Here is a 25092-nt window from a genome sequence, read left to right as displayed (position 1 = left end):
TCTGGGGAGCCTGACCAAAAAGGCTGATGATTATCTTTGTGGGGGTGGGGGGGTTCTTTCTGCCCCTGAGGGAGGAAACAACCTTGACCTGGACCCTACATTTCCTCACTGGTGACTTAGCCTCAAGAGGCCTCTTGAGACAGCCACCCTTGTCCACCCCTGCCCACACCCCACCCTCTGGCCTAGCAAGCCAGGACACAGCTCCAAAGGGGCACGGGAAGATGGGCATGCATGCCTGGAGACCAATCCCCAAAGTGACTCGGCTCACTCCACCCAAAGTGACCTCAGCTCCCCAGAGACACTTGTACCCTGTCTGGAATCTGCCAGGTGGGAGGAACCAGGTTTGCAGCCAGGTCAGCCCTTGCCACCTGGGCTGGGCCCTGATGCCCACAAAGAGCCTCCTGTTCCCAGGTCCCCAGGGACTGGGGCCAGCGCAGGCGGAGGCTGTGTGGACTCTGGCTGCTCAGCTTGGGGTGCCTCCTGCCCCCTCCCCTCGTCCCTGACCCAGCTCTGCCTTCTCCAGTCTTCCAAGACTAATGACTGACCTGGTGGAGTGACCCCAGGCCAGGTGTGTGAGGGAGCTGGAACCAGGCTCAGGTGTGTGGGGAAAGACCCTCAACTGGTTGCCTATTTGCATGGTGGTGAGGATGACATAAGCTTTGTAGGGTTGTTGGGGATAGACAGGCTGGTCCAGGGAGAGCACTTGGCTCAGTGCCTGTCCCACAGGGAGCATTCAGCTGGGATGCTGAGGGGAGCCCCTAGGGTGTGGGTGCTGTGGTCAGGAGGGGAGGCGCCGAGGAGCTGTGACTGACGGGGTAGCAGAGGTGCTGGTTAGCTGCCCAGGCTGGTTTTCCAAGTGCTTGTTTTCCTTCTGAGAACTGTGGGAAAGTTCCCTGCCCCTTCAGCTCAGAGGTGGGGGTCTGGAATTTGTGGAGCCTGGAATTGCTCACTCTGGTGGCTGCCAGGAAGTGCAGTGGTGGGGGTGGGGGTGGGGGTGGGAGTGTAAGAGGAGGCCAATCTGGGTAGGTGCCAGCTGTTCTAGGGCCTCCCTGACATCCTGCATTCCTGGAGCAGCTGGGGGGTGGTGAGAGGCAGCTGGGGGGGGGCGGTTACAGAGCTGAGCCCTGGGGCTGGACTGGTGCTCAGAGGTCAAGGCCTCTTCCTGTCTGAGCGATGTCCTCTCTGCCTGCTGCACAGCACTTGGGGAATGCAGTTTCCTTTCTCAGCTGACCCTGGGGACCCCACTCGCGGGAAGTCTCCAGTCCAGGCTGCAGTCAGCTGCTCCTGGGTTTGAGCCATTTCCCAGCTGTGCATCCTCAAGCCAGCAGCTTTGCCTCTCTGAGCCTGTGTCCTCATTGGGAAGGCATGTCCCCATAGGGCTGTTTTGAGGCTTAGATGAGGGACTGTGTCTTAGTTGGCTGGGGCTGCCATCATGAAGGGCCAGCTGAAGGGGCTTCAGAGGGGTGGGGGAAACCTTGGACAACAGTAATTCACTTTTAATTCTGGAGACTGGACATCCAAGATCACCGTGTCGGTGACTATGTTTTTGGCTAAGGCCTCAGTTTTTTTCTTTTCTTTAACGATTTTATTTTATTTTTAAACATTTTTTATCATCTTTATTTATTTATGGGATAGAGACAGTCAGAAATCAAGAGGGAAGGGGGAGATAGGGAGGGAGAGAGAGAGAGACAACTGCAAACCTACTTTATCACTCGCAAAGCTTTCCCCCTGAAGGTAGGAACCAGGGGCTTGAACCTGGGTCCTTGCACATTGTAACATGTGCGCTCAACCAGGTGCGCCATCACCTGGTCCCTAGATTTTATTTATTTTTTTTAATGAGAAAGCTAGGAGAGAGAGAACCAGACATCACTCTGGTACATGTGCTACCGGGGATTGAACTTGGGACCTCATGCCTGAGAGTCCAATGCTTTATCCACTGCGCCACCTCCCAGACCACATTTTTTTTTCCTTTATTTTCTTTTTCCTTTTTATTATACTTGATAGAACAGACAGAAATTGAGGAGGGGAGAGATAGAGATAGATAAAGAGAGAGAGACACGCAGAACTGCTTTACCACTCGTGAAGCTTCCCCCCTGCAGGAGGGGAATGGGAGCTTGAATCCGGGTCATTGCACCACCACCTGGCTCCTAAGGCCTCACTTCTTTTTATTTATTTATTTATTTATTTATTCTCTTTTGTTGTCCTTGTTGTTTTATTGTTGTCGTCGTTGGATAGGACAGAGAGAAATGGAGAGAGGAGGGGAAGACAGAGAGGGGGAGAGAAAGACATCTGCAGACTTGCTTCACCACTTGTGAAGCGACTTCCCTGCAGGTAGGGAGCCAGGGGCTCGAACCGGGATCCTTACACTGGTGCTTGTGCTTTGCTCCATGTGTGCTTAACCCGCTGCACTAAGGCCTCACTTCTTGACTTACGAACCATATTTTCCCTGTGTCTTCACTCATTTCTCCCTCTCTGCACAAACATTTTCTATGTCCAGATTTCCTTTTTTTAAAAAAATATTTCTTTTTTTATTTATTCCCCTTTGTTGCCCTTGTAGATTTCCTTTTTTTTTTTTTTTTAGAATTTATTTATTTATTAATGAGAAAGATAGGAGGAGAGAGAAGGAACCAGACATCACTCTGGCACATGTGCTGCCGGGGATTGAACTCGGAACCTCATGCTTAAGAATCCAATGCTTTATCACTGAGCCACCTCCTGGACCACAGATTTCCTATTTTTATGTCAGCAGCCACATTGGTTTAGGCCTCAGTCTAATCCTCTCACTTTGACTTGATTATGTCTCTAAATCCCTCTCTCCAAATATAGTCACATTCCAAGTTTCTGAGGGCTAGGACTTGGGGAAAAACACAGTGCAGCTCCAGACAACTGGGCAGCTCATGGGAGGACTAACCCTCACTTTTATTGACCTTACAGTTCAGTGCAGAGGAGAATGAAACAAATAGGGGGCTGGGTGGTGGCACACCTGGTTGAGTGCACGTGCTACAGTGCACAAGGACCCAGGTTCAAGCCCCCACTCCCCACCTGCAGGGGGGATGCTTCATGAGCAATGAAGCATGTTTGCAGGTATCCCTCTCCTTCTCTATCTACGCCTCCCCTCAATTCCTCTCGATCCTATCAAATAAAAGTAGAAAGAGAGAAAGAAAAAACGGCCTGCCTGGAGTAGTGGATTTGTAGTGCTGGTACTGAGCCACAACGATAGCCCTGGTGGCAATAAGTAAGTAAATAAATGTGACAGTGGTCCCGGAGATGACTCAGCAGGTAGAGTGCTGGGTTCAAAGTCCAAAGTTCAATCCATGGCATCACATGTGCCAGAGTGATGCTCAGGTTCTCTCACATAGTCTTGTTATTAATGTCTTAAAAGACAGTAAACAAAATAAAAAGCCACAACCCCTTCCCTCCCACCATGACTTCTGCCCTGGTGCTGGGCCTGCGTCACACCTGCTGCCTAGAAGGCAGCCTCTGTGCATGCCTGGCCTGCTGCCCACAGAATGTACATGCCCTGGCCTGGGGCAACACTGTAATGGTTATGCAAAAGAAAGCCTTTTCTGCCTGAGGCTTTGAGGTCCCTGGTTCAATCCCCTGCACCACCAGAAGCCAGAATTGAGCATTTATCTCATCTGTGTGTCTGGTCTGTCTGTCTCTTTCTGTGTGTGTATCTTTCTCTCTGTATCTCTCTTACTTGTTTAAAAATATTTTTAGAGAAATCCCTTACTCTCTGCTCCAGTCTCTCATGCCTGGTCTTGGGTATCTGAAATACAGGAGTGACACCCCCTCTCACATCCCCAGCCCATTCCTCCATCCCAGCAGCTGCCACTTGCAGGGATAAAGGCTGGGCCTCAGTTTCCCCTCTGCTGTGCTCCATCCAGTCTGACAGTGATTCCTGTCACCACCCGGATGTGGGAGGGGAGGGGTCTTGCCCAGGCAGAAAGGGATTTTTTTCTCTGTGGGGGTGACTCAGCCCACAGTCATCATTGCATTGGGAGCTGGGGTTTCTGAGACCCCGGCTGTTGCTTCCCTTTCCCCCAGCTCTGGGGACACAGCGGTTGAGGCCTGGGCCGCCACCCACTGCCTGGCTCTGAGGTGCTTAACCATGTTCTTCCCTAAGTCAGATTTTGCAACTTCCTCCAGCTTGCCCTCCCTGGCATCCTGTCTGTGGGTCCACACCCCACTCAGACTCACCTCACCTGCCTGGGGGCTGTGGGAGAAGACATGGGCCACTCCTTCTGGTGCCAGCAATAGCAGAAACAGCAGAATATTTGCAGACAGGAGCTGGACACACTGCAGCCAGCATGGCAAACCTGTGGTCTGCCTACAAGCACAGGAACCAGCCTATCACCGCCTTTACTGATAAAGTGGCCAGGCATGCATGGATGGGTCCTGGACTCCACTGTGGTGCCAGGCCAGGTCGGAGTCATTGTCTCCACTGTTCAGGAGAGGCAACCGAAAGACCTTTAGGTCCATGACCCAGACTGGGAGGAGGGTGCCTCTGGACTGAATTCAGCCATTGCCTATTTTGTCACTGAAGTTTCCCAGTTTGCTGGTTCATGAGCTCTCTGTGGCCTCCTGTGCAACCCTGGCAGAGCCGAGTGGCTGTGAGACATCATCTTGGCCTTTGCAGGGAAAGCTTGCTGGTCCCTGATGCAGACAGTACAGGGAGGGAGTGGGGCTGGAACCTGGGACTCTGGGTACTTCTAGTGCTCTATCTTGGGAAGATGAGGTGGTTTCCAGTCCTGACTCTGCTCCTCACTGTCCTTGGAGTCATGGCCAGTGGTCTGACAGCAGAGCCTGCTCATCTGTGAAGCTGAGGAAATGCTGGAACCCATGTCTTGGGTGGCTGGGAGGGTTTGACATTAGCAGGAGGCAGGGAGGCTTGTTTTGTGGCTGTAGAGGGTTGACTTACTGTCCCTGTTCCTATCCCCACACTGTTCCTCTAAAGCCCTGGGGTCCATGTGGTACATGTGGGGAGGTTGGGGAAGCTGGTCCCTTGGTCTTGGTGGAGGCCCCTGAACTATCCCGCCAGCCTCCTCTCCAACCCTCACCCCTTGCCTGACAGGGATCCCTGAGAACTCCAAGGTGGAGGGCCCAGCCTTCACAGATGCCATCCGCATGTACCGCCAGTCCAAGGAGCAGTATGGCACCTGGGAGATGCTGTGCGGGAATGAGGTGCAGGTGAGGCCTGGAGGGCTGACGGAGACAGGAAGATGCCGCAGGGCCCATGGGGGGAGGTGTAAGCCCAGAGACAAGGCTCCAGGGTGCTCCAGGTTTAGAGGGAGATGAGCAGCTTGGTTTTGAACAGGTGAAGAACCTGGTTCCTTTGTTCATTAACTGGATGTCTGTCCTAGACCAGGTGCAGGTGGTGCTGGGAGGCAGACTGCAGCCCTGACTTCCAGGGAACCTTTAGTCCAGCAGCAAAAACAGACACTTGACAGATAAATGCGTATGTCCATGTCTTGGCTAAGGGGGTAGGTTGGTATCCCATACAGGGAGATGGCCTGTGCAAAGGCCTCTGAGCCCAAGGGTCCTGTCGGTCACCCTGGCAGATTGGGACGTACGAAGCGACAAGTCCAGGGGGCTTCAGTGACTGTGTTTGCTGGAAACTGGATGTGTGTCAACCCCCACCCTGACTGATGCCTCCCTAGATCCTGAGCAACCTGGTGATGGAGGAGCTGGGTCCTGAACTGAAGGCAGAGCTGACCCCAAGGCTGAAGGGGAAGCCCCAGGAGCGCCAGCGGCAGTGGATCCAGGTGGGTGGGCCTGGGCCAGGACTGAAGCCGGAGGCCAGCAGCTCCGGGGTCTTCGGTCTGCTCTGACACCTGGCTCTGCCCGCAGATCTCGGATGCCGTGTATCGCATGGTGTATGAACAGGCCCAGGCGCGCTTTGAGGCTGTGCTGTCCAAGCTGCAGCTGGGCCGGCCGGTCATGGAGGCGGTCATCCGCACCGACATGGACCAGATCATCACCTCTAAGGAGCACCTGGCCAGCAAGATCCGAGGTAGGCAGGCTGCCCGCTGTGCTGTCATCACAGACATGCTGGGGCCAGGGTGATCCTCCTGTCGATTTCTTGGATCCTTTCCTTCAGATATTCCACAGCAATGATTTGATTCTCATTGACCATTTTTATTATTGTTATTTTAGATAGAGGCAGAGAGAGAGTGAAATAGATCACAGCAACGTGGTGGGGGCATATTTGAACCTGGGTCACAGATCCAGCAAAGCAGCACGCTATCCAAATGAGCTATTTCTCCAGCCCTCATTGATCATTAAAAAAATACTGACGAGGGCCTGGGCGGTAGTGCAGAGAGTGAAGCACACATGGCGCAAAGTGCACAGACTGGAGAAAGGATCCCAGTTCGAGCCCCCGGCTCCCCACCTGCAGGGGGGTCACTTCACAAGCGGTGAAACAGGTCTGCAGGTGTCTATCTTTCTCTCCCCGTCTTCCTCTCCTCTCTCCATTTCTCTCTGTCCTAACCAACAACAATAATAATAACCACAACAAAGATAAACAACAAGGGGAACAAAAGGAAAAAACGGCCTCCAGGAGCAGTGGATTTGTAGTGCAGGCACCGAGCCCCTGGAGACGAAAAAAAAAAAAAATTGACAGGACAGAGAAATTGAGATGGGAGGGGGAGAAAAAGGTGGGGGAGAGAGAGAGAGAGAGACAGACACCCGCAGCCCTGCTCTACTGCTCATGAAGCTCTCCACTACAGGTAGGGACCAGGGCCTCAAACCTGGGTCCTTGCACATGGTGATATATGTGCTTAACCAGGTGCACCACTGCCTGGTCCCTCCTCATTGATTATTTGTAAAAAAATTGAAATAGAGGGGCCAGGAAATCACTCTCCTAGTAGAGCACATACTTTATCATAAATGAGGACTTGGGTTTGAGTCCCAGCCACCACATGGGAGCACTTTGCAAAGGGGGAGACTTCATGAGTGGCGTCTCTTTCTCTGTGTGTGTCTCTCATACTCTTATCTGGGAGCTAGGGGGGAAAGTCCACCAGGAGCAGTGGACTCAGAGGTATGAAGGTCCCACAGCAAAAAAAGAAAAAGGAAAAAAAAAGAATCAGTGGTCCGGGAGGTGGCGCAGTGGTGAAGCTTTGGACTCTCAAGCATGAGGTCCTGAGTTCGATCCCCGGCAGCACATGTGCCAGAGTGATATCTGGTTCTTTCTCTCTCCTCCTATCTTTCTCATAAATAAATAAAAATCTTTAAAAAAAAAAAAAAAGAATCAAATTGAACTATTGTTCTAACAACAATGGAGTCTTTAAAAAATTTTATTATCTTTATTTATTATTGGATAGAGATAGAAATCGAGAGAGAAGGGAAAGATAGAGAGAGATACCTGCAGCCCTGCATCACCACTCATGAAGCTTCCTCCTGTAGGTGGGAACTGAGGGCTTGAACCTGGGTCCTTGTTCACTCTAACACATGTTCTCAACCAGATGCACCACTACCCAGTCCCACAACAACAAAGTCTTTTTATTATTATTATTTATTTATTCCCCTTTTTTGCCTTTGTTGTTTTATTGTTGTAGTTATTGTTGTTGTCATTGTTGGGTAGGACAGAGAGAAATAGAGAGAGGAGGGGAAGACAGAGAGGGGGAGAGAAAGATAGACACCTGCAGACCTGCTTCACCACTTGTGAAGCGACTCCCCTGCGGGTGGGGAGCCAGGGCTCGAACTAGGATCCTTGGGCTTTGCGCCATGTGCGCTTAACCTGCTGCACTACCGCCGGACTCCCAAAGTCTTTTAAGTACTTCTTATTTCTGCACCGTGAAGATCTTGGTTACTGTTAAGCACATTCCAGCCTCCTCCTCAACTGTGATCCAGAGCAGTGTGTTAGCTCAGCAGACACAGCCTGACAGTTCACTCTCAGCAAGTCTGCTCCTTTCTGTCCATAGGCAGATGGGGTTTCTCTGCTTGTGTGCCTTGGCAAAGTGCAGCTTTCAAAGTCATCATTTGCTGCAGGGGTATCCCCTCCCGGCTGTATTCACTGTGAGCTGGCTAGGAGATAATATGAACATTCATTCTGTGGAACAAACATCAGCTGACAGAAAGGCTTGGAGACACCTCCCACAGGGAGCCAGACCCCACCATACCAGGCAGGACCGTGCTTGGTGGCTGTAAACCCAGAGGCTCATTGATCCTGCCAAAGTCCTGGTATATTTTAAACTAGGAGTTTTCTCAGTCATCACAGTTTCAGAAGTACTGGGGTCAGGGAGTCGGGCGGTAGTGCAGCAGGTTAAGCACAGGTGGTGCAAAACGCAAGAACAGGCATAAGGGTCCCGATTTGAGCCCCGGCTCCCCATCTGCAGGGGAGTCGCTTCACAGGCGGTGAAGCAGGTCTGCAGGTGTCTGTCTTTCTCTCCCCCTCTCTGTCTTCCCCTCCTCTATTCATTTCTCTCTGTTCTAACAACGACAACATCAATAACAACAATAACTACAACAAAAAAAACAAAAGGGAATAAATATAAATATAAATATAAAAAACAAAGGGAACAAAAGGGAATAAATTAATTTTAAAAAAAGAAGTACTGTGGTCTAGTTTTAGAAACCCTGCTGGGAGTCAGGTGGTAGCACAGTGGGTTAAGTGCATGTGGTGCAAAGTGTAAGGACCAGCGTAAGGATCCCGATTCGAGCCTCTGGCTCCCACCTGCAGGAGAGTCCCTTCACAGATGGTGAAGCAGGTCTGCAGGTGTCTATCTTTCTCTTCCCCTGTCTGTCTTCCCCTCCTCTCTCCATTTCTTTCTGTCCTATCCAACAACGATGACATTAATAACAACAATACAAGGGCAACAAAAGGGAAAATAAATATTTAAAAAAAAAGAAAAAAACTGCTATTTTTATGACATTTATTTCTTTTTTTTTTTTTTTATTATTTCTTCTACTACTTCTAGAACCATAGTTTCTGAATATTCTCTCTCTTTCTCTTTTCCTCCAGAGTTATCTGGGGCTCAGTGCCTGCACTACAAATCCACTGCTCCTGCGGCCATTTTTTTGACTATTCTTTTGATAGGACAGAAAGAAATCGAGAGGGGAGGGAAGATAGAAAGGGAGAAAGATAAGACACCTGCAGACCTGCCACTTGTGAAGTGACCCCGCCCCATAGGTGGGGAGCCAGGTGTTTGAACTGGGATCCTTGCACGGGTCCTTATGCTTTGTACTATGTGCGCTTAACCCGACGCACCACCACCCAGCCTCGAGTATTATTTTCTCTAGAAATACAAACATACATACATAAATTCATAATACAAGGCTGGCAAAATAGTTCACCTGGATAATATGCCCATGACCCTCCCCCCACACAGTACTGAAGGACTTCAGTGCTGTGGTCTCTCCCTCTCCCTCTGAAAATGCTAGCCCAGACTGGTGATGCCCCTTTCATTAAGAAAAAAATTAACAACATAGTATTGAACCAGAGAGATAACTCATTCGATAGGAGCCCTGCATTGCTATGCATGACCCAGGGTGGCAAGGAGGAAGCTCCAGTGCTGGGTACCTCTTTTTCTATGCCAGAATCTGAATTCCAAAAGGGGCAGGCAGACGGTGGTGCATCTAGTTGACTGCACATATTACCATGTGCAGCCCAGGTGTAAGCCCCCAGTCCTCAACTGCAGCAGGGGAAGCTTCAGGAGCTTCTTTCCCTCTGTATCCCCCTCCCCTCTCAATTTCTCCCTGTACTATCAGGAGAGAGAGAGAGAGTGGCCTGGGGGGCCAGGTGGTGGTGCACCCCTGGTTAAGCGCACATAATACTAAGTACAAGGACCTGCGAGGATTTGGGTTTAAGCCCCTGCTCCCCACCTGCAGGGGAAAGGTTCACAAGTGGTCTTTGTCTCTCCCCCTCTAGCTCCCCCTCCTCTCTTAATCTCTGTCCTATCCAATAAAATGGAGGAGTGGATTTTTAGTGCTGGCACTGAGCCCCAGTGATAATCCCAAAGGCAACAAAATTAAGCAAAAGAGGGCTGGAGAGTGAAATTGCACGTGTTCAGGGTCCCAGTTGTGCAAAATGAATAAAACCAAGCAAACATGCCTCTAGCCTCAGGGTTTCAGGATGGCTGGGAGCTGCCCTGGGGTGCCATCAGCTAACCAGCGCCCCCTGGGTGCAGCCTTCATCCTCCCTAAGGCAGAGGTGTGTGTCCGGAACCATGTCCAGCCCTACATCCCGTCCATCCTGGAGGCCCTGATGGTTCCCACCAGCCAGGGCTTCACCGAGGTGCGGGACATCTTCTTCAAGGAGGTCACGGATATGAACCTGAACGTCATCAATGAGGGCGGTATCGATAAGCTGGGCGAGGTGAGGCCGGGAGGGGCGCATTCCTGGGCTTAGGTCTGGTCTGCCCCTTCCCCTGCTCTACAGCTGGCTTCACTGCCACCCAGGTCCCTCCCCTCGGGCACAGCCTATAAGCAGAGCTCAAGGCCTAAGACAGGCCGCAGAAGGTGCCAGCTATCCCATGGGGGGTAGCAGTTAGAGAAAAGGGCCCCTCCTCACTCTGGGTCCCCTGTGCTACCCCCCTTTCTGCAGTACATGGAGAAGCTGTCCCAGCTGGCGTTTCACCCCCTCAAGATGCAGAGCTGCTATGAGAAGATGGAGCCACTGCGGCTTGATGGGCTGCAGCAACGTTTTGACGTGTCCAGCACATCCGTGTTCAAGCAGCGGGCCCAGATCCACATGCGTGAGGTAGGCCCAAGGCTGCTGCTCCCATGTGCCCCACACTTGCTTACCTCACACCCCTGTTCATGCCACATCTGCCTTCCACAGGCCACTGGGAATCAGTTTCTCCCCTTGGACCTTCCTCCCTGGCCCTATTCTCTGCCCCAGCCCACTGTCCTGTCTACCTGGAACACCAGCCTTCTGTCTGCTTTGGTGGCTCACACTCTTGGGCTTTGAGACCCCTTCCTTAGAAAGCCCAGATTCCTTCCTGCAGGGCCCCAACCCAATTCACATTTCCTTAAGGCCAGTTTGTGCCTGCAGACACCAGGCAGTAAAAATGTGGGTGAGCGGACATGTGGCTAAGCCTATAGCACCCTTCCTCCCCGGGCAGCCCAAGTGGCCGGCAGGAGACAGGTGGACAGGAAAGTGGTGGTGGGACCTCCTCACATGCTTCCTGCCATGCTCTGCAGCAAATGGACAATGCCGTGTACACCTTTGAGACCCTCCTGCACCAGGAGCTGGGGAAGGGGCCCACCAAGGAGGAGCTGTGCAAGTCCATCCAGCGGATCCTGGAACGGGTGCTGAAGGTGAGTGGCCAGTCCGCTCCCAGTGCCTCCCCCACCCCTCATGGAGTGCCTCTGCCTTCCCGACCCCAGCAGGGCTGGTGGAGCCCACTCACCCGGGTACCCCCATCCCTTGGCCCCTCTTTCCCGGCAGAAATATGACTATGACAGCAGCTCTGTGCGGAAGCGCTTCTTCCGGGAGGCTCTGCTGCAGATCACCATCCCCTTCCTGCTCAAGAAGCTGGCCCCCACCTGCAAGTCGGTGAGTGTGCCCCACACCACACCCCCCAGGACCCGGCCCCCTTAACCTCCCCCTCACCACCTGCTCCAGCCCCGGGCATAGCCTGGGCGGTGGTCCCTGACCTGCCCCTCTGCCACCTGCTTCCAGGAGCTGCCCCGGTTCCAGGAGCTGATCTTTGAGGACTTTGCCAGGTTCATCCTGGTGGAGAACACATATGAGGAGGTGGTGCTGCAGACGGTCATGAAAGACATCCTGCAGGGTATGTGATGCCCTCTCCCCGGGAGGGCTGCACAGCTAGGGAGGAGGTGACCCCGTCACCACTTAATTCCACAGAGAAGTCTTCTGGGGTGTGTGGGGGGGAGAGTCAGCTCAGTTGTGGGGGGATGTCAAGCTGGGCTGGGCCTGCCGTTGGCTGTGTGGGCCCAGGAGACAGTGCCCTGCCACCACGCCTTAGATTCCTTACTGGCACTTGGCGAAGGGGCACACGGGTGGCAGATGTCTTGGTGGTGACGAGGGTGTTCATTGTCAGGGGCTGAGCAGTGGGACCTGGGGTGTCATATCCCATCGTGGCAGGCACACTCAGGCTATGGGAGGTCCCTAGAGGGCACTGTGGGTCGTGCCTGGGCATGCTAACCCCACCCCCTCCTCACCCCGTGTTCCTGCAGCTGTGAAGGAGGCCGCGGTGCAGAGGAAGCACAATCTCTACCGGGACAGCATGGTCATGCACAACAGCGACCCCAACCTGCACCTGCTGGCCGAGGGGGCGCCCATCGACTGGGGGGAGGAGTACAGTGGAGACAGTGGTGGCGGTGGGGACAGCAGCAGCCCCAGAACCCCAGAAGCGGTTACCCCCCCAGAAAAGCGATGGCGCGCCAAGCAGGTGGTGTCCATGGTCCAGGATGAGGAGGCAGGGCTGCCCTTGGAAGCCAGCGCGGAGCTGGAGCTGCCATCCCCCGCCTCCCCGGACAGCGTCACTGAGCTCTGTGGCCTGTTGGCCCAGGATCCACAGGCTGAGAGCTCCCTGCCTAACGGGGCCCCTGCTCTGGAGAGCCCCCAGCCTGAAGCGGTGGTGCAGGAGACCCCCTCACCCACCTCCACCATCCAGCATCTCCCACCCGGAAAGTCTTCGGACCTTGAGCCTCCCAAGCCCAGCGACCAGGAGACCGGGGAGCAAGTGTCCAGTCCTGGGGGCCACCCTCCCCTCCACACCACCACTGAGGACCATGCAGGGGTGCAGACTGAGTTCTAGATGGGTCATCCCTAGGCTTCTGTGGACACAGCACACAGCTCCACCCTCCCAGGCACCTGACTTGTGTCTGTGGCAGAGTGGGGGCTGGGGGGAGGGGCAGGGCTGGGGGGCACCTCCAGGCTGGGGCAGGCCCACCCCAGTCACTTAACTGTTGCTCTGTTTTCTCTGCTGGGAGCCTCCAGTGGCTGCCACTTCCCCGAGCCTCCTTTCCTGCCCTTTTTCAGTGGTCTGTTTCTCTTATGGATCTTGCCATCCTTGGGGGACACGGGGAAGTCAAGGCTATGAATTAGAGCCAGGAATTCTCTGCTTCCCCCCAGGGGCTCACTGAAACCAAATGATGGTGGAGCTTGGGTGAGGCCAACCCCAGGCTGCGACCCAGAAGCCAATTTCAGACTGGACATTGCAGTTCTCACTTTCCTTGCTGTGGGTGAAGGGAGGTGCAGGGAGAGGGTTGCTAGACTGAGGGGGTACTTGGGGAGGGGTGTTGCCTGAAGGGAGGAAGGAAGGGGATGGGGGTGGGCAAATGCAGCAGCGAATGAGAAAGAGAGAAAGGAATGAGAAAGACCTGGAATGTGCTGATATGAGGAGAGGAAGTGTCCTAAGGGTAGGAGTGACCTTAGTGGGAGCTGCTGGGAGTGTGTGCATGAAGGTGAGAAGGTAGAAGGAAATTCCTGGGAACTTTGTGCCCCTGCCCCCTTCCAGCCTATTCCAGTTCCTGGGATGCAGTCGTGGGGACTTCCCTGTTTCCTCATCCCTTCTGCTAGCCACCTGTGCTTTGGGATGGGGTGGGAAGGGGCACTGAGCCGAGGCAGGGTGTGGATTCTATCTTCTGCGGGCTGTCTCCAGGGCACTTGCTGTACACTGAGGGGTGGGCTTTCTGAGAGTCTATGGCTTCCCAGGTGCCACTTGTGGCCTCTGTGAGGATCTGGGCTCAGGCTGTGCCCTGCTGCCTCTGAATCCCCATGAAAATTCCAGGACACTTTTCAAATATCCTTTAAGTAGCTTGGGACCTGGCCATACTCCTTCCTCAGCTTCTTTTTCTGGGGGTGGAGGGAGGTGGGGAGAGGTAACAAGCCAAGGCAGTCCCAGCCTGGAAGCCCCCTCCCCCCATATTTCTGCTCTGCTCCACTGAAGCGAGGGAAGGCAGGATGAGACTGACTCCTGACTCCTTTAGGGTTCTCAGGATGGGGTCCCCTCTTCAGCTCTATATCCCCCCACCCCCTTGGTTCACTTCCTGGGACTGAGGTCTGGAACCCACAGGATGAGTGGTGGTGGCTGGTGCTCAGGGACCCCCCCCAGTCCCCCAGCTTTCACTCAAAGGGGTCACTAACCTACCAACACATTCTGTTTTAAGACGCTCTCCTCTAGTGCCTTCTTTTGGGGTTTTCCAATCATCCTTTCTGGATATTGTACTGAAGACATTATACAAACTGTTTAAGCCTCTACTAATCAATAAATGCTGTATTTAAAGCCAGTGGCCTATGCGTGGTGCCCACACACTTGGGAGTTTCTGGACTCGTGCTTGGCTCCACGTGGAGCTCCCAGCCCCTGTTAAGAGGAGCAGATAGGTTCAGAGATAAAGCACTGTGTAGGGTGTTCCTCAGTCAGCCTTGGGGACAGTGAGGCCAGAGGAACAGCATTCTGCCCTGGGGCACCCAACAGCAGGGCTGAGCGAAACCCTTCAAATAGCAATGTTGACATAGTCAAAGCTCTGGGTCACACAGCCAGTGCTCCCGGGGCACTGTGGGCCGTCATGTCACAACAGCCCCAGAAGTGGGCTCTGCCGCCTTTCATCACTGTGCAAACAAGCCCAGAAAGGTAGGGACCCTGGGGTGAGGTTAGGGAGCCCAAGGACACCTCTCTCCCACACGTGACCCCCATCCATAGGGAGAAGATGCCTCTATTGGGAGGGAGGGCAGGCAGTCATCTTGGGGTGTGCTAGCTTCCCAGGTCTGCCTACTGTGGCATCTAGAGGGTTTGCCAACAAGGGCTGAGATGTGCCACACCAAGAGTTGCAGCACCAGAAGTTATAGTCTTACTTTTATTTCTAGCTATAGACAGAGAGGCAGAGTGTGAAGGAGACCACAGCACCAAAGCGTCCACCACTGCAGTGGGGGCAGGGCTCCCACCTGGGTCATGCACATGGCAAGGCAGCGCACTATCCAAGGGAGATAGATTGCTGGCCTCAGTCTTGCTGTTATACTTGGCAAGTTACTAAGTTTATCTTTAGGCTCCTCCTTAGTAAAAGAAGTTGATCAAAGCACTTTTCCTTTAACTGTAGGATAGGGGGTCCCTAACTCCCCTTCCATGCCCTCCCATGTTCTCCCTTTTTTCATCCCTTTTTTAAATTAATTTTTAAAAAATTATCTTTATTTATTGGATAGAGACAGCCAGAAATTGAGAGGGGAGGTGGACACAGAGGGACAAAGAGACACCTGCAGCCCTACTTCACTACTTGTAAAGCTTTCCCCCTGCAGGTGGGAACTGGGGGCTTGAACCCAGTTCCTTACGCATTGTAACATCAACTCAAGCAGGTGTGCCACCGCCTGATGCTTTGTTCTTTCTTTTTGATAAGAGACGGAGAGAAATTGGGAGGGGAAGGGGAAGACAGAGACACAGGCACTGCTTCAGCACTTGTGAAGCTTTCTCCCTGCAGGTGGGGACCAGGGGCTTGAAACTGGGTCCTTGCACGTGATAATGTGTGCGCTCACCTGGGTTTGCCACTGCACAGCATGCCACCTGCTCTCTTTACGGTCCTTGGAGCTGTTGTAATTGGCTATAGGTGGTTACAATTTCATCTTTTGTTTTCCCTTCCTGTAAGTCCCACCTATAAGCAAGCTATTCTGATGAAAGACATCTAACAAAGGGAGATGTGAAACTGTGCCCTCGTGACAGCCACCTTACACAGTAACATTTCCTCAATAAAGTGCCTTTTTTTTTTTAAGTCCTTTTTTCCCCAGGGCTTAGTGAGGATGCAAGATCTAGCCAGGCAGGTGATACAGTGGATAAAGCACTGGACTCTCAAACATGAGGTTCTGAGTTTAGTCTCTGGCATCCCGTGTGCCAGAGTGACACTCTGGTTCTTTCCCTCTTCTCGTGCTATCAGTTTCCCCTCTGAGCACAGAAAGGTGTGTGGGACTCATCAGAGGTGCACAAAGGAAGATGACATTGGGAAGAGGCCCCATCTGTTGATCAGGGAGCAGATTCACACTCAGGGACCTTCACAGAGTCTGTTCAGACACGGACTGATGGTCCCAAAGAGGCAGGAAAAGACAGGAACACAACCAGCTCTCTCCACCCTCCCAAACTCTGCGCCTCCTTGTGGTCACTGGACTAAGCACCCCATCGTGCCTTGTATAGATGACTGCGTGGGGAAACAGGTTCTCAGGCTGGTCAGGACTACAGACAACTGGAGGTGGAGTCCAGGCCTGACTAACCTAAAAAGGAAAGACTGTCCTTGGTTCAAAACCATCTGCCAGCAAATGCTTGGTATAGTTCTACAGCAATTACAAGGGAATTAACCCTGCAGGGCTGGGGAGATAGCATAATGGGAATATATAAAGACTTTCATGCTTGAGGCTCTGAGGTCCCAGGTTCAACCCCCAGCACCACCGTAAGTCTAAACTGAGTAGTGTTCTGGTCTCTCTCTGTATCTTTCTTTCATTAAAATAAAGGCTAGGGAGACAGCACAATGATGATGCAAAAGACTCATGCTTGAGGCTCTGAAGTCCCAGGCTTAATCCCCAGCACCACTATAAACCAGAGCTAAGCAGTGCTCTGATTAAGAATGAATGGGGAGTCAGGCGGTAGCACAGCAGGTTAAGTGCACGTGGCACGAAGTGCAAGGGCCGGCGTAAGGATCCCAGTTCCATCTCCCGGCTGCCCACCTGCAGGGGAGTCACTTCACAGGGGTGAAGCAGGTCTGCAGGTGTCTAATTTTCTCTCCCCTCTGTCTTCCCCTCCTCTCTCCATTTCTCTCTGTCCTATCCAACGATGACATCAAGAACAACTACTACAATAAAAACAACAAGGGCAACAAAAGGGAAAATAAATATTAAAAAAAAAAAAAAAAAAGAAAGAAAGAATGAATAAATAAATATATATATTTTAAAATTAGCCTTGCATCGAACAACCCTCACAGGGCATGGTAGGTAGATACTTCTGGGCTGCAAACCCAGCATGGCCATGTCTCAACAGCTAGGCCCCAGACATTTAACACATCAGCTCCCTGGCCTGGAACGACCCGCTGGGGCTCATGGAGCACAACCTGCTTATGGGTAATGAGGCTGCTGCCGCTGTCACACCCTAATTGGCTCTGCTACTGAGCCCTGCAAGACGGGGAAGTGCTAAGTAACTTCACGTGGGGAATGAATGCCTCTGCTTCATCCTTCTCTTCTTTTGACCAAGAGACAAGCCTTTCCCCAGATCCCCAGTCCCTTGTCTCACCCTCCCCACTGCCCAAACTCCATCAGGACCCAGTGACGATGCCAGCAGAGCAGGCTAAGAGGTGGGTTTATTGATGGTCCTGCTTTTGGTCTGCAAGGCTCAGTGCCTGCCTCTGCACTGTGTGTGTGTGTGGGGGGTGGGTGGGGGCAGAGCTGAGAGAGGAGGGGCCCAGAACCAGAGTGTTGGGGAGCAGGAAGGAGGTCAGCCCATGGTGCCTGTGGCACAAAATCACTACTGAGGACAGTGTGCAGTGACTTGGGGCCACACCACCTGCCAGCTTCCCCCACAGCCTTCTCTCCTCCAGGCCCAGAGCCTCGTGTACTCCCACTACACCTAAAATAACAGGAGACTCATGCTCCACTGGTCATCTGCCAGTCTGACAGCTAGGAGTTGACAGAAACACCGTCTAGGATACTCAGTCCTGCGCTCAGAGTTGCCCAGCTGTTCCCTCTTCCTCAGACCTGCTCCTTATGCCACGAGAAGTCTTCCCACCGTCTTCAGTATACAGACCAGCTGGGACACTGTGCAGATACACTGCCCACCTCTACCCGCTCCAGCAGTGTTTAGAGGTCAAGGTTAGGGAGCACCTTCTCAAGAAGTGGGGACAGGGCCTGGGACAGAGGGGCCATACTAATCTAGCTAGAGCAGGGGTGAAGGGGGCTGGAGCCCTGGGCCTGCAGGTGGTAGGGAGAGTAGGTGGTGGGCACTCAGCTGCTGTGGTAGATCCGGAGGCGCTGGGCGATGTCCTGGCGGCAGAGCGGGCATGTGCGTAGTGGCTGGCAGCACTGCTGGCAGCAACAGACGTGGCCACAGTTGAGGAAGATCATCTGGGCCTGAGGGAGAGAGCAGAGGTCTGGGCCCAGCCCCATCTGGGTCCCTGAGGTGGCCCACCCAAGTCCCAGCCCCCAGATAGGACAGTGTGACCACCATAAACCATGCAGCTGTCCCAGCAGGTGGGAGCCCAGCCCTCTCTGCTGGCAGCTTGCAGTCCTCTATATTGTGTTAGAAATGTAAAAATACGGGGTCTGGGAGGTGGCACAGTGGCTAAGGCTTTGGACTCTCAAGCATGAGGTCCTGAGTTCAATTCCCGGTAGCATATGTACCAGAGTGATGCCTTGTTCTTTCTCTCCTTTCATTTCTCATGAAAAAAAAAAAAGAAAGAAAGAAATGTACAAATATGTGTTATATGAAAAGAGAAGGTGGGTGGGGGTATAGCATAATGGTTATGCAAAGAGACTTTCCTGCCTCAAGTCCAGGTTCAGTCCCCCACACCGCCATAAGCCAAAGCTAAGCAGTGCTCTGGTAAAAAAAGAAAAAGAAGAGAGAAGGTTAGCACTCTCCTTGACAAGACAGAAGAGGCTTTGGCCTGCAACACATATGGTTAAAGCATGGCCACCTACTTCGTAGCATCAACTGTTTTTTGATGGGTGGGCTGTCAAAACATTTGTCATGTACATTTGTATCAAAAATAAGTAAGTGGGGGTCGGGCGGTGGCACAGTGGGTTAAGCGCACGTGGTGCAAAGCGCAGGGACCGGTGTAAGGATCCCGGTTCGAGCCCCCAGCTCCCCACCTGCAGTGGAGTCGCTTCACGGGCGGTGAAGCAGGTCTGCAGGTGTCTATCTTTCTCTCCCCCTCTCTCTCTGTCTTCCCCTCCTCTCTCCATTTCTCTCTGTCCTATCCAACAACAAAGCAACGTCAACAATGGCAATAATAACCGCAACGAGGCTACAACAACTAGGGCAACAAAAAAAAAAGGGGGAAAAATGGCCTCCAGGAGCGGTGGATTCATGGTGCAGGCACTGAGCCCAGCAATAACCCTGGAGGGAAAAAAAAAAAAAAAAAAAACAAAAAACAAAAAAAAAGTAAGTGAGCATGAAAAGAAATGCATAAATATAGGTTTCTCCCACCCCATGCCCTCTCTTTAACAGCTGTGGGGGCCCTCTGTATAGGAGGCCACTGCGACTCTAACCAGCCTTGTTACTGGATGTGTAAGTTATACCCATTTTGTGTGTGCATATGCCCAGTTCCTCTAAAAATGACTCCGCATTATGACAGTGTGCTCTGTCTCAGCATTTCCTCTTTTTAGGAATCTATGCTAAGGAAGTGATCAAGGGTGTGTCCCTGTCCCTCATCCTGTTCACAGCTGCTGTTGCTAAGAGCAAGAAATCAGGAGCCACTAAGGAGCCCCAAAGTAGCAATCTTGGTGCTTTTTTTTTTTAGAACCAATCCCTTTGGGCCACAGAATTACAGTGAGACTACAGGGAAACCACACTGCAAGCACATCCCTGAGGAGGATGAGACCCTGGAGTGGAGGAAAGGGAGAGGTCTATACAATTATGCTGTTTAATGTTTACAATAAACATTCACTTAGCTACAGATCTTTTATTTTCAGTGTGGAGGGTCTTGCACATGCATGATTTCATCACTCATGGGCTGACTTTTTTTTTTACTCTTCTTACTTTACAGAGATAGGAAAACAGGTCAGGACACCACAGCACCGAGCTCTCCCTGGGCAAGCACTCCCAAGTGGTGCTGGAACTCAAATCTGGGTTCTGTGCACGGTGAGCCGTGTGCCCTACAGCACGGACTAAGCCTTCTAACCCTTAGCTGGGCTGGGCCCTGTAGCTTTTTTTTTTTTTTTTTCCTGGAGCACCACCACTCAGCTCTGGCTTATGGTGGTGTGGGGGGCTGAACCTGAGACCTTGGAGCTTCAGGCATGCGAGTCTGTTTGCATAGTCATTACGCTATTGCTCCTATCCCCTGTAGCTTTTTTTTTTGAAAGTCTCTTCAGAAAAACAAATCCATTTCTGACATTTAATGGCTTGGGAGGGCCTCCTTAATGTATTATTAGACAGTAGGGGAAGATTCTCTTTCAAAAAGAAAGAAAGAAAGAAAGAAAAAAAAAGCCCAGAAAACGATGGCAGCGAGCACTCCTCACATAGGGGTCATGGGTCACCCTGTAGTTATTCCTGTAGTTTTTGCTTTCCTGTCTTTTCCATAATCCCTAATGAATATCATAGGCCTCATAACTAGAGGAAAGTGTTTACAAAGAACATGTGTGCCCAGAAGGGCTTGGGGTGACCGCAGGCCCAGGGCACACATAGGAGGGGTGGGGTTCCAGGGCTGGGTCCACTGCCCACACTTACCTCCCGCTCTAGACACACGACACATTCTGAGGTTGGCACCTCTAGCTCTGAGGGGGGAGCTGACGGGCTCACTGACTCAGGAATATCCTCCTCGGAGGCAGTGGGGAGCTCCAGGGTGCTGAGGATCCCACCCTTGGGTGGTTTTAGCAGCTCTGTGGAGACCAAGGGGCAGACTGAGTCATGGTCATCTGCCAGTGATCCTAACCCCCTTGGGACTACGCTGAGTCATAGTGCCTGACTTCCCCTGCACAGCCTGTCTTCTACCCCTGCACCTCCCAGTCCAGCCTTCCAACCATGTTCCAACCACAGGCCTGTGCCAGGCACCTCAGAGGCACCATGTATGGCTGCTCCCTAGGACCCTGCAGGTGTGTGATTCCCAGTGTCTGTAGGGTGGGTTTAGAGAAAGTTCCGGAAAGGTAGACAGAAGGGCCTCTCCACTGCTGCTAGCAAATTTCTTTCTCCCCTAATTTTGGAGCCCGTCTTTCCTGTTTAGGAGGAACCCTTCAGGACTGGCAGGGGCTAGAAATGGCTCTTAGGACTCGTTCTGAAATATTGCCCTGCTCCCAACTGCCCAGTTCACATACAAAGGTAGGGCTTCTAGTCAGGGCAGGCCCTGGCATGGGTACCTGGCTGGGTCCTGGCCACATCCAGCAACTCCTGGACTCTCCGTAGGATCTCATGCTGCAGGCCGGCTTCTGAGACGCCCACCTACAGCAGTTGGAGGAAGAGATGCTGGAGTCTGAGCAGGGTGGCAGCTTGCTGTACAGCACGGAGCCACCACACTCGGGCCCAGACCGGCAGCATAGTCTCCTCCCCGGCTTATGGAACCTTCATCTGGAAATCTGGAGCTAAACAATGGGAGAAACTGATATCCAAAAGGAAACTTACGCTTATGACAACTACTTTAGGTGGTCTGGGAAGTGGCTCAGTGGATAAAGCATTGCATTCAAGCATGAAGTACTGAGTTCAATCCCTGGCAGCACATGTGCCAGAGTAATGTCTAGTTCTTTCTCCTATCTTTCTCATTAGTAAATAAATAAATTTTTTTAAGTTTTATAAAAAAAAATTCTTTAGCAAATTCTTCCCCTGTGCCAGGGACTGTGCCCCAAGCTTCACACGAATAGCCTCATGTCACCCTGTGATGGTTCATATGCCAGGACCCTCCATCATGGCTCACATGATGAGGCAGGGAAGAAAGGAAGGAAGGAAGGAAGGAAGGAAGGAAGGAAGGAAGGCAGGCCACTGAGACCCAGCTGTTGAGAAATGGCAGCACCAGAATCACACCGTCTCTCAGCCTCCAGAGACTGGACTTTCAGCTCAGGTAATATGAACCCCACGAGCCCTTCTGACCCTCAGTTTCTGTTGAGGGACAGACAGCAGAACTGAGTGGTGGGGACTGGGAAGTGGCACACCTGGTTAAGTGTGTGCGCAAGGACCTAGGTTTGAACCCGTTCCCCACCTGCAGTGGGGACACTTCTTGAGGAGTGAAGCATGTCTGCAGGTGTCTTTCTCTCCCTCTTTCCCAGCCCCTTTCAATTTCCTTCTGTCCTCTCTAATAATATTAAGAAGAAAAGTTGGCCACTGGGAGCAATGGATTCATAGTGCCTGCACAAAGAACTGGGTGGGAAACAGCCTGGACTCAGGTCACAGTTGGCTGTGCTTCCATTGCCTCATCTGAAAAACGATGGTGATGATGATATGTGCTTGCCTGGTTGTTCAGAAAATTCTAGGTCAAGTGCTTAGAATAGTACCTGATGTGAGGAAATGCTCTGATGACATAAGCATGGTGAATCTTTTTTTTTTTTTTGCCAGAGCACCACTCAGCTCTGGCTTGTGGTGGTACAGAGGATTGAACCTGGGACTTCAGGCATGAGAGTCTGTTTGCATAACCATTATGCTACCTCCCCTGCCCTCAAGCTCTGTTCCCACCCAGAATGTATGGGGGCTCAGGCAGCTCCACTATTATGAAATTTCTAAAACTGTGGGACAGAGCAGGGCTGATGACCTCTGGGGGACTGACTTGGTCCTGGCATGTGAAGGTTTAACCCGAGTGGGTGGGTAGACCAGTCTGGGGTCAACAGGATGCGCAGCCTGGATTTTTTTTTTTTTTAGCCAAACAGCATGTGGGGAACACTGGGAAACGTTTAGGGAAGGCTACAGGAAGACAGGGCAGGTGAGAGCTGGGTGAGCCAGGGACACGCAATAATGAGCAAAGACGTCCCCGAGAAAAGCATGAAGAGCCATGGCTGGCTCAGGCCAGCACCCTACTGGCTCTTTAACCTCCCCAAGGGCTGCCTCTCCCCACCTTGGCCAGGTCCGATGGGTTCATCCGGCTCAGCGTGTCCAGGGAGATGCGGTGGTGAGCAAAGATGGGCAGGTAGTGCTCGGCCGACAGCTCCACCAGGAGGGCCGCCAGTGGGCGCTCCATACCTTCCTCCTGCAACACAAGGACTATTTAAAAAAAAATTTAATCTTTTTACTTTTATTTATCATTGGATAGAGACAAAAAAAATTGAGATGGGAGAGAGAGGGAGAGAGACAGAGAGGCACCTGCAGCCCTGATTCAACACTCATGAAAGCTTTTCCCCTATAGATGGGGACCAGGAGCTTGAACCTGGGTCCTTGCTCACTGTAATGTGTGTGTTTAACCACGTGTATCTCTGCCTAACCCTTTTTTTTTGTTTGTTTTTAATAATAGCAAGCAGAATGTTTGCTTATATGATATATAAAATGCAGCCTCTAAATTTTCCCTGTAAAATGCATGTGTATATGCTCTGTGGTAAACACACTAGCCATTTTACTGTTATTCTACTTGTTAACTTGAAAATGGTAAGGAACTCAGGTACCAACAGGAGGGGAATGACATAGGAGGATTCACTCAGATACTAAACACGATGCAGTTTAGTCTGGCAACAGTGACAAGGGCTAGACTATGGACCTAGAGAACTAGCAGCACAACTGTTAGGAGGAAAAAACAAGTTGAAAAAATAGTATGTACTGAAAATTTTTTCTTTACTCAAAGTATCTGCTCAGTTTCTTTCTCTTTCTGATAGAGACAGATGGAAATTGAGAGGGGAGGAGGGAGAGAGAAGGAGAGATACCTGTAGCACTATGCAGGCAGGGACTGAGGGCTTGCACATGGTAATGTATGCACTCTACTAGGTGTGCTGCCACTTGGCCCCTTGTTCAACTGCTAAGTAACCAAAAATGTGTGTGTGGTTGTTTGGGAGGTGGCCAATAAATAGAGCTCCAAATCTGTAAGTATGAGGTCCCAAGTTCAATCCTCAGCATCTCTTATATCAGAGTGATAGCTCTGGTTCTCTCTCTCCCCCCTCTCTTTTTTAAAGTATTTATTTATTAACGAGAAATAGAAGGAGAGAGAGAAAGAACCAGACATCATTCTGGTACATGTGCTGCCGGGGATTGAACTCGGGACCTCATGCCTGAGAATCCAATGCTTTCTCCACTGCACTACCTCCCGGACCACATCTCTCTTTTTTTTTAAAGGTTTTTTTTGTTTGTTTGTTTTTACATTTTTATTTATTTATTCATGAAAAATGACAGGAGAGAAAGAACCAGACATCATTCTGGTACATGTGCTGCCGGGGATTGAACTTGGGACCTCATGCTTGAGAGAGTCCAAAGCCTTATCCACTGCCACCTCCCGGACCACCTCTCTCTTTTTTTTTTAAGGAGATTTTATTTATTGATTGATTGACCTTTTTTATTTCTTTATTGGGAGATTAATGATTTATAGTCAACAGTAAAATTCAATAATTTGTACATGTGTAACATTTCCACATAACAATACGACCCCCACTAGGTCCTCCTCTTCCATCATGTCCTAGGATCTGAACCCTGCCCGCCCCCCACACCCCAGAGTCTTTTACTTTGGTGCAGTACACCAATTCCAGTCCAAGTTATGTTTAGTGTTTTCCCTTCTGATCTTGTTTTTCAACTTCTGTCTGAGTGAGATCATCCTATAGTCATCCTTTTGTTTTTGACTATCTCACTTAACATAATTTCTTCAAGCTCCATCCAAGATGGGGTAAAGGAGGTGGATTGACCGTTTTTAATAGCTGAGTAGTATTCCATTGTGTATATATACCACAACTTGCTCAGCCACTCATCTGTTGTTGGACACCTGGGTTGCTTCCAGGTTTTGGATATTATGCTGCTATGAACATAGGTATACACAAATCTTTTTGGATATGTATGTTTGGCTCCTTAGTCTCTTTCTCTTAAATAATAAATAAATCATCTGTTAAAAGTATGAGAGAGAGAGAGAAGTCACACGCAAACAGAAGGCAGGGACCATATCTGTCCTGTCCATAGGCACAGAAGTCAGTCAGTACTCTGAAGCGCATAGGGACTCATAGTCTACACCCCATGTAACAGTGACCAGTGCTGGCTTCCCATCACCAGAATGAATCTCCCTCTTGTTTTTGTCCCCACTGGGGCCTGACACAGAGTACACCAGAGCCACCAGAAATATGAATGGAACTAAAGTGTCAAAATCTAGCCAGACATGGCTGTGGCAGGAGAGAACCCCAAAGGGAGGTCATCCTGACTCTTTGGACAGCAGCCGTGGGCAGTCCTTACCTGTAGCTTCAAGGATAAGGGTTTCTGATTTAAAAGTCGTTGGTACTGAATCAGCCAGTAATTTTCCTGTTTGGTTTCACTTTTGGCTTCTAACTCAGTCTGTCAAGAACAGGGCAGGTATTGTTAGTTACAGAGCAGTAAACAGAGACAAGGATGAGCATCTGGGGATGGA

At 51.4% G+C, this 25092-nt stretch overlaps 2 protein-coding genes and 1 pseudogene across 11 annotated transcripts in view; 2 read left to right on the top strand and 1 right to left on the bottom strand.

Moving 5' to 3' along the window:
- NIBAN2 (niban apoptosis regulator 2) overlaps window positions 1–14199 on the top strand; it is a 78807-nt gene extending 64608 nt beyond the window's left edge. Inside the window, exons 6-14 of the mRNA XM_007528846.3 lie at window positions 5075–5190; window positions 5661–5765; window positions 5851–6013; window positions 10128–10315; window positions 10544–10699; window positions 11143–11259; window positions 11390–11497; window positions 11624–11735; window positions 12142–14199. Coding sequence (XP_007528908.1) covers window positions 5075–5190; window positions 5661–5765; window positions 5851–6013; window positions 10128–10315; window positions 10544–10699; window positions 11143–11259; window positions 11390–11497; window positions 11624–11735; window positions 12142–12725 — 1649 coding nt within the window. The 3' untranslated portion in view covers window positions 12726–14199. The remainder of the gene's footprint in view (window positions 1–5074; window positions 5191–5660; window positions 5766–5850; window positions 6014–10127; window positions 10316–10543; window positions 10700–11142; window positions 11260–11389; window positions 11498–11623; window positions 11736–12141) is intronic.
- Window positions 13777–25092, bottom strand: part of LRSAM1 (leucine rich repeat and sterile alpha motif containing 1) — a 90964-nt gene continuing 79648 nt past the window's right edge. For all 10 annotated transcript variants that reach the window (XM_060200181.1, XM_060200179.1, XM_060200187.1 and 7 more), the window contains 5 exons: window positions 24921–25019; window positions 22624–22755; window positions 20945–21026; window positions 20319–20470; window positions 13777–18004 (listed from right to left, as the gene is read on the bottom strand). In XM_060200181.1, the coding sequence (XP_060056164.1) occupies window positions 17879–18004; window positions 20319–20470; window positions 20945–21026; window positions 22624–22755; window positions 24921–25019 (591 nt within the window). In that variant the 3' untranslated portion in view covers window positions 13777–17878. The remainder of the gene's footprint in view (window positions 18005–20318; window positions 20471–20944; window positions 21027–22623; window positions 22756–24920; window positions 25020–25092) is intronic.
- On the top strand, window positions 18478–18593 carry LOC132541143 (U6atac minor spliceosomal RNA; annotated as a pseudogene).

Source organism: Erinaceus europaeus, chromosome 10, assembly GCF_950295315.1.
Source record: "Erinaceus europaeus chromosome 10, mEriEur2.1, whole genome shotgun sequence".
In the NCBI taxonomy this organism is placed as follows: Eukaryota; Metazoa; Chordata; class Mammalia; order Eulipotyphla; family Erinaceidae; genus Erinaceus; species Erinaceus europaeus.
This window is presented reverse-complemented; position numbering and strand designations above follow the sequence as displayed.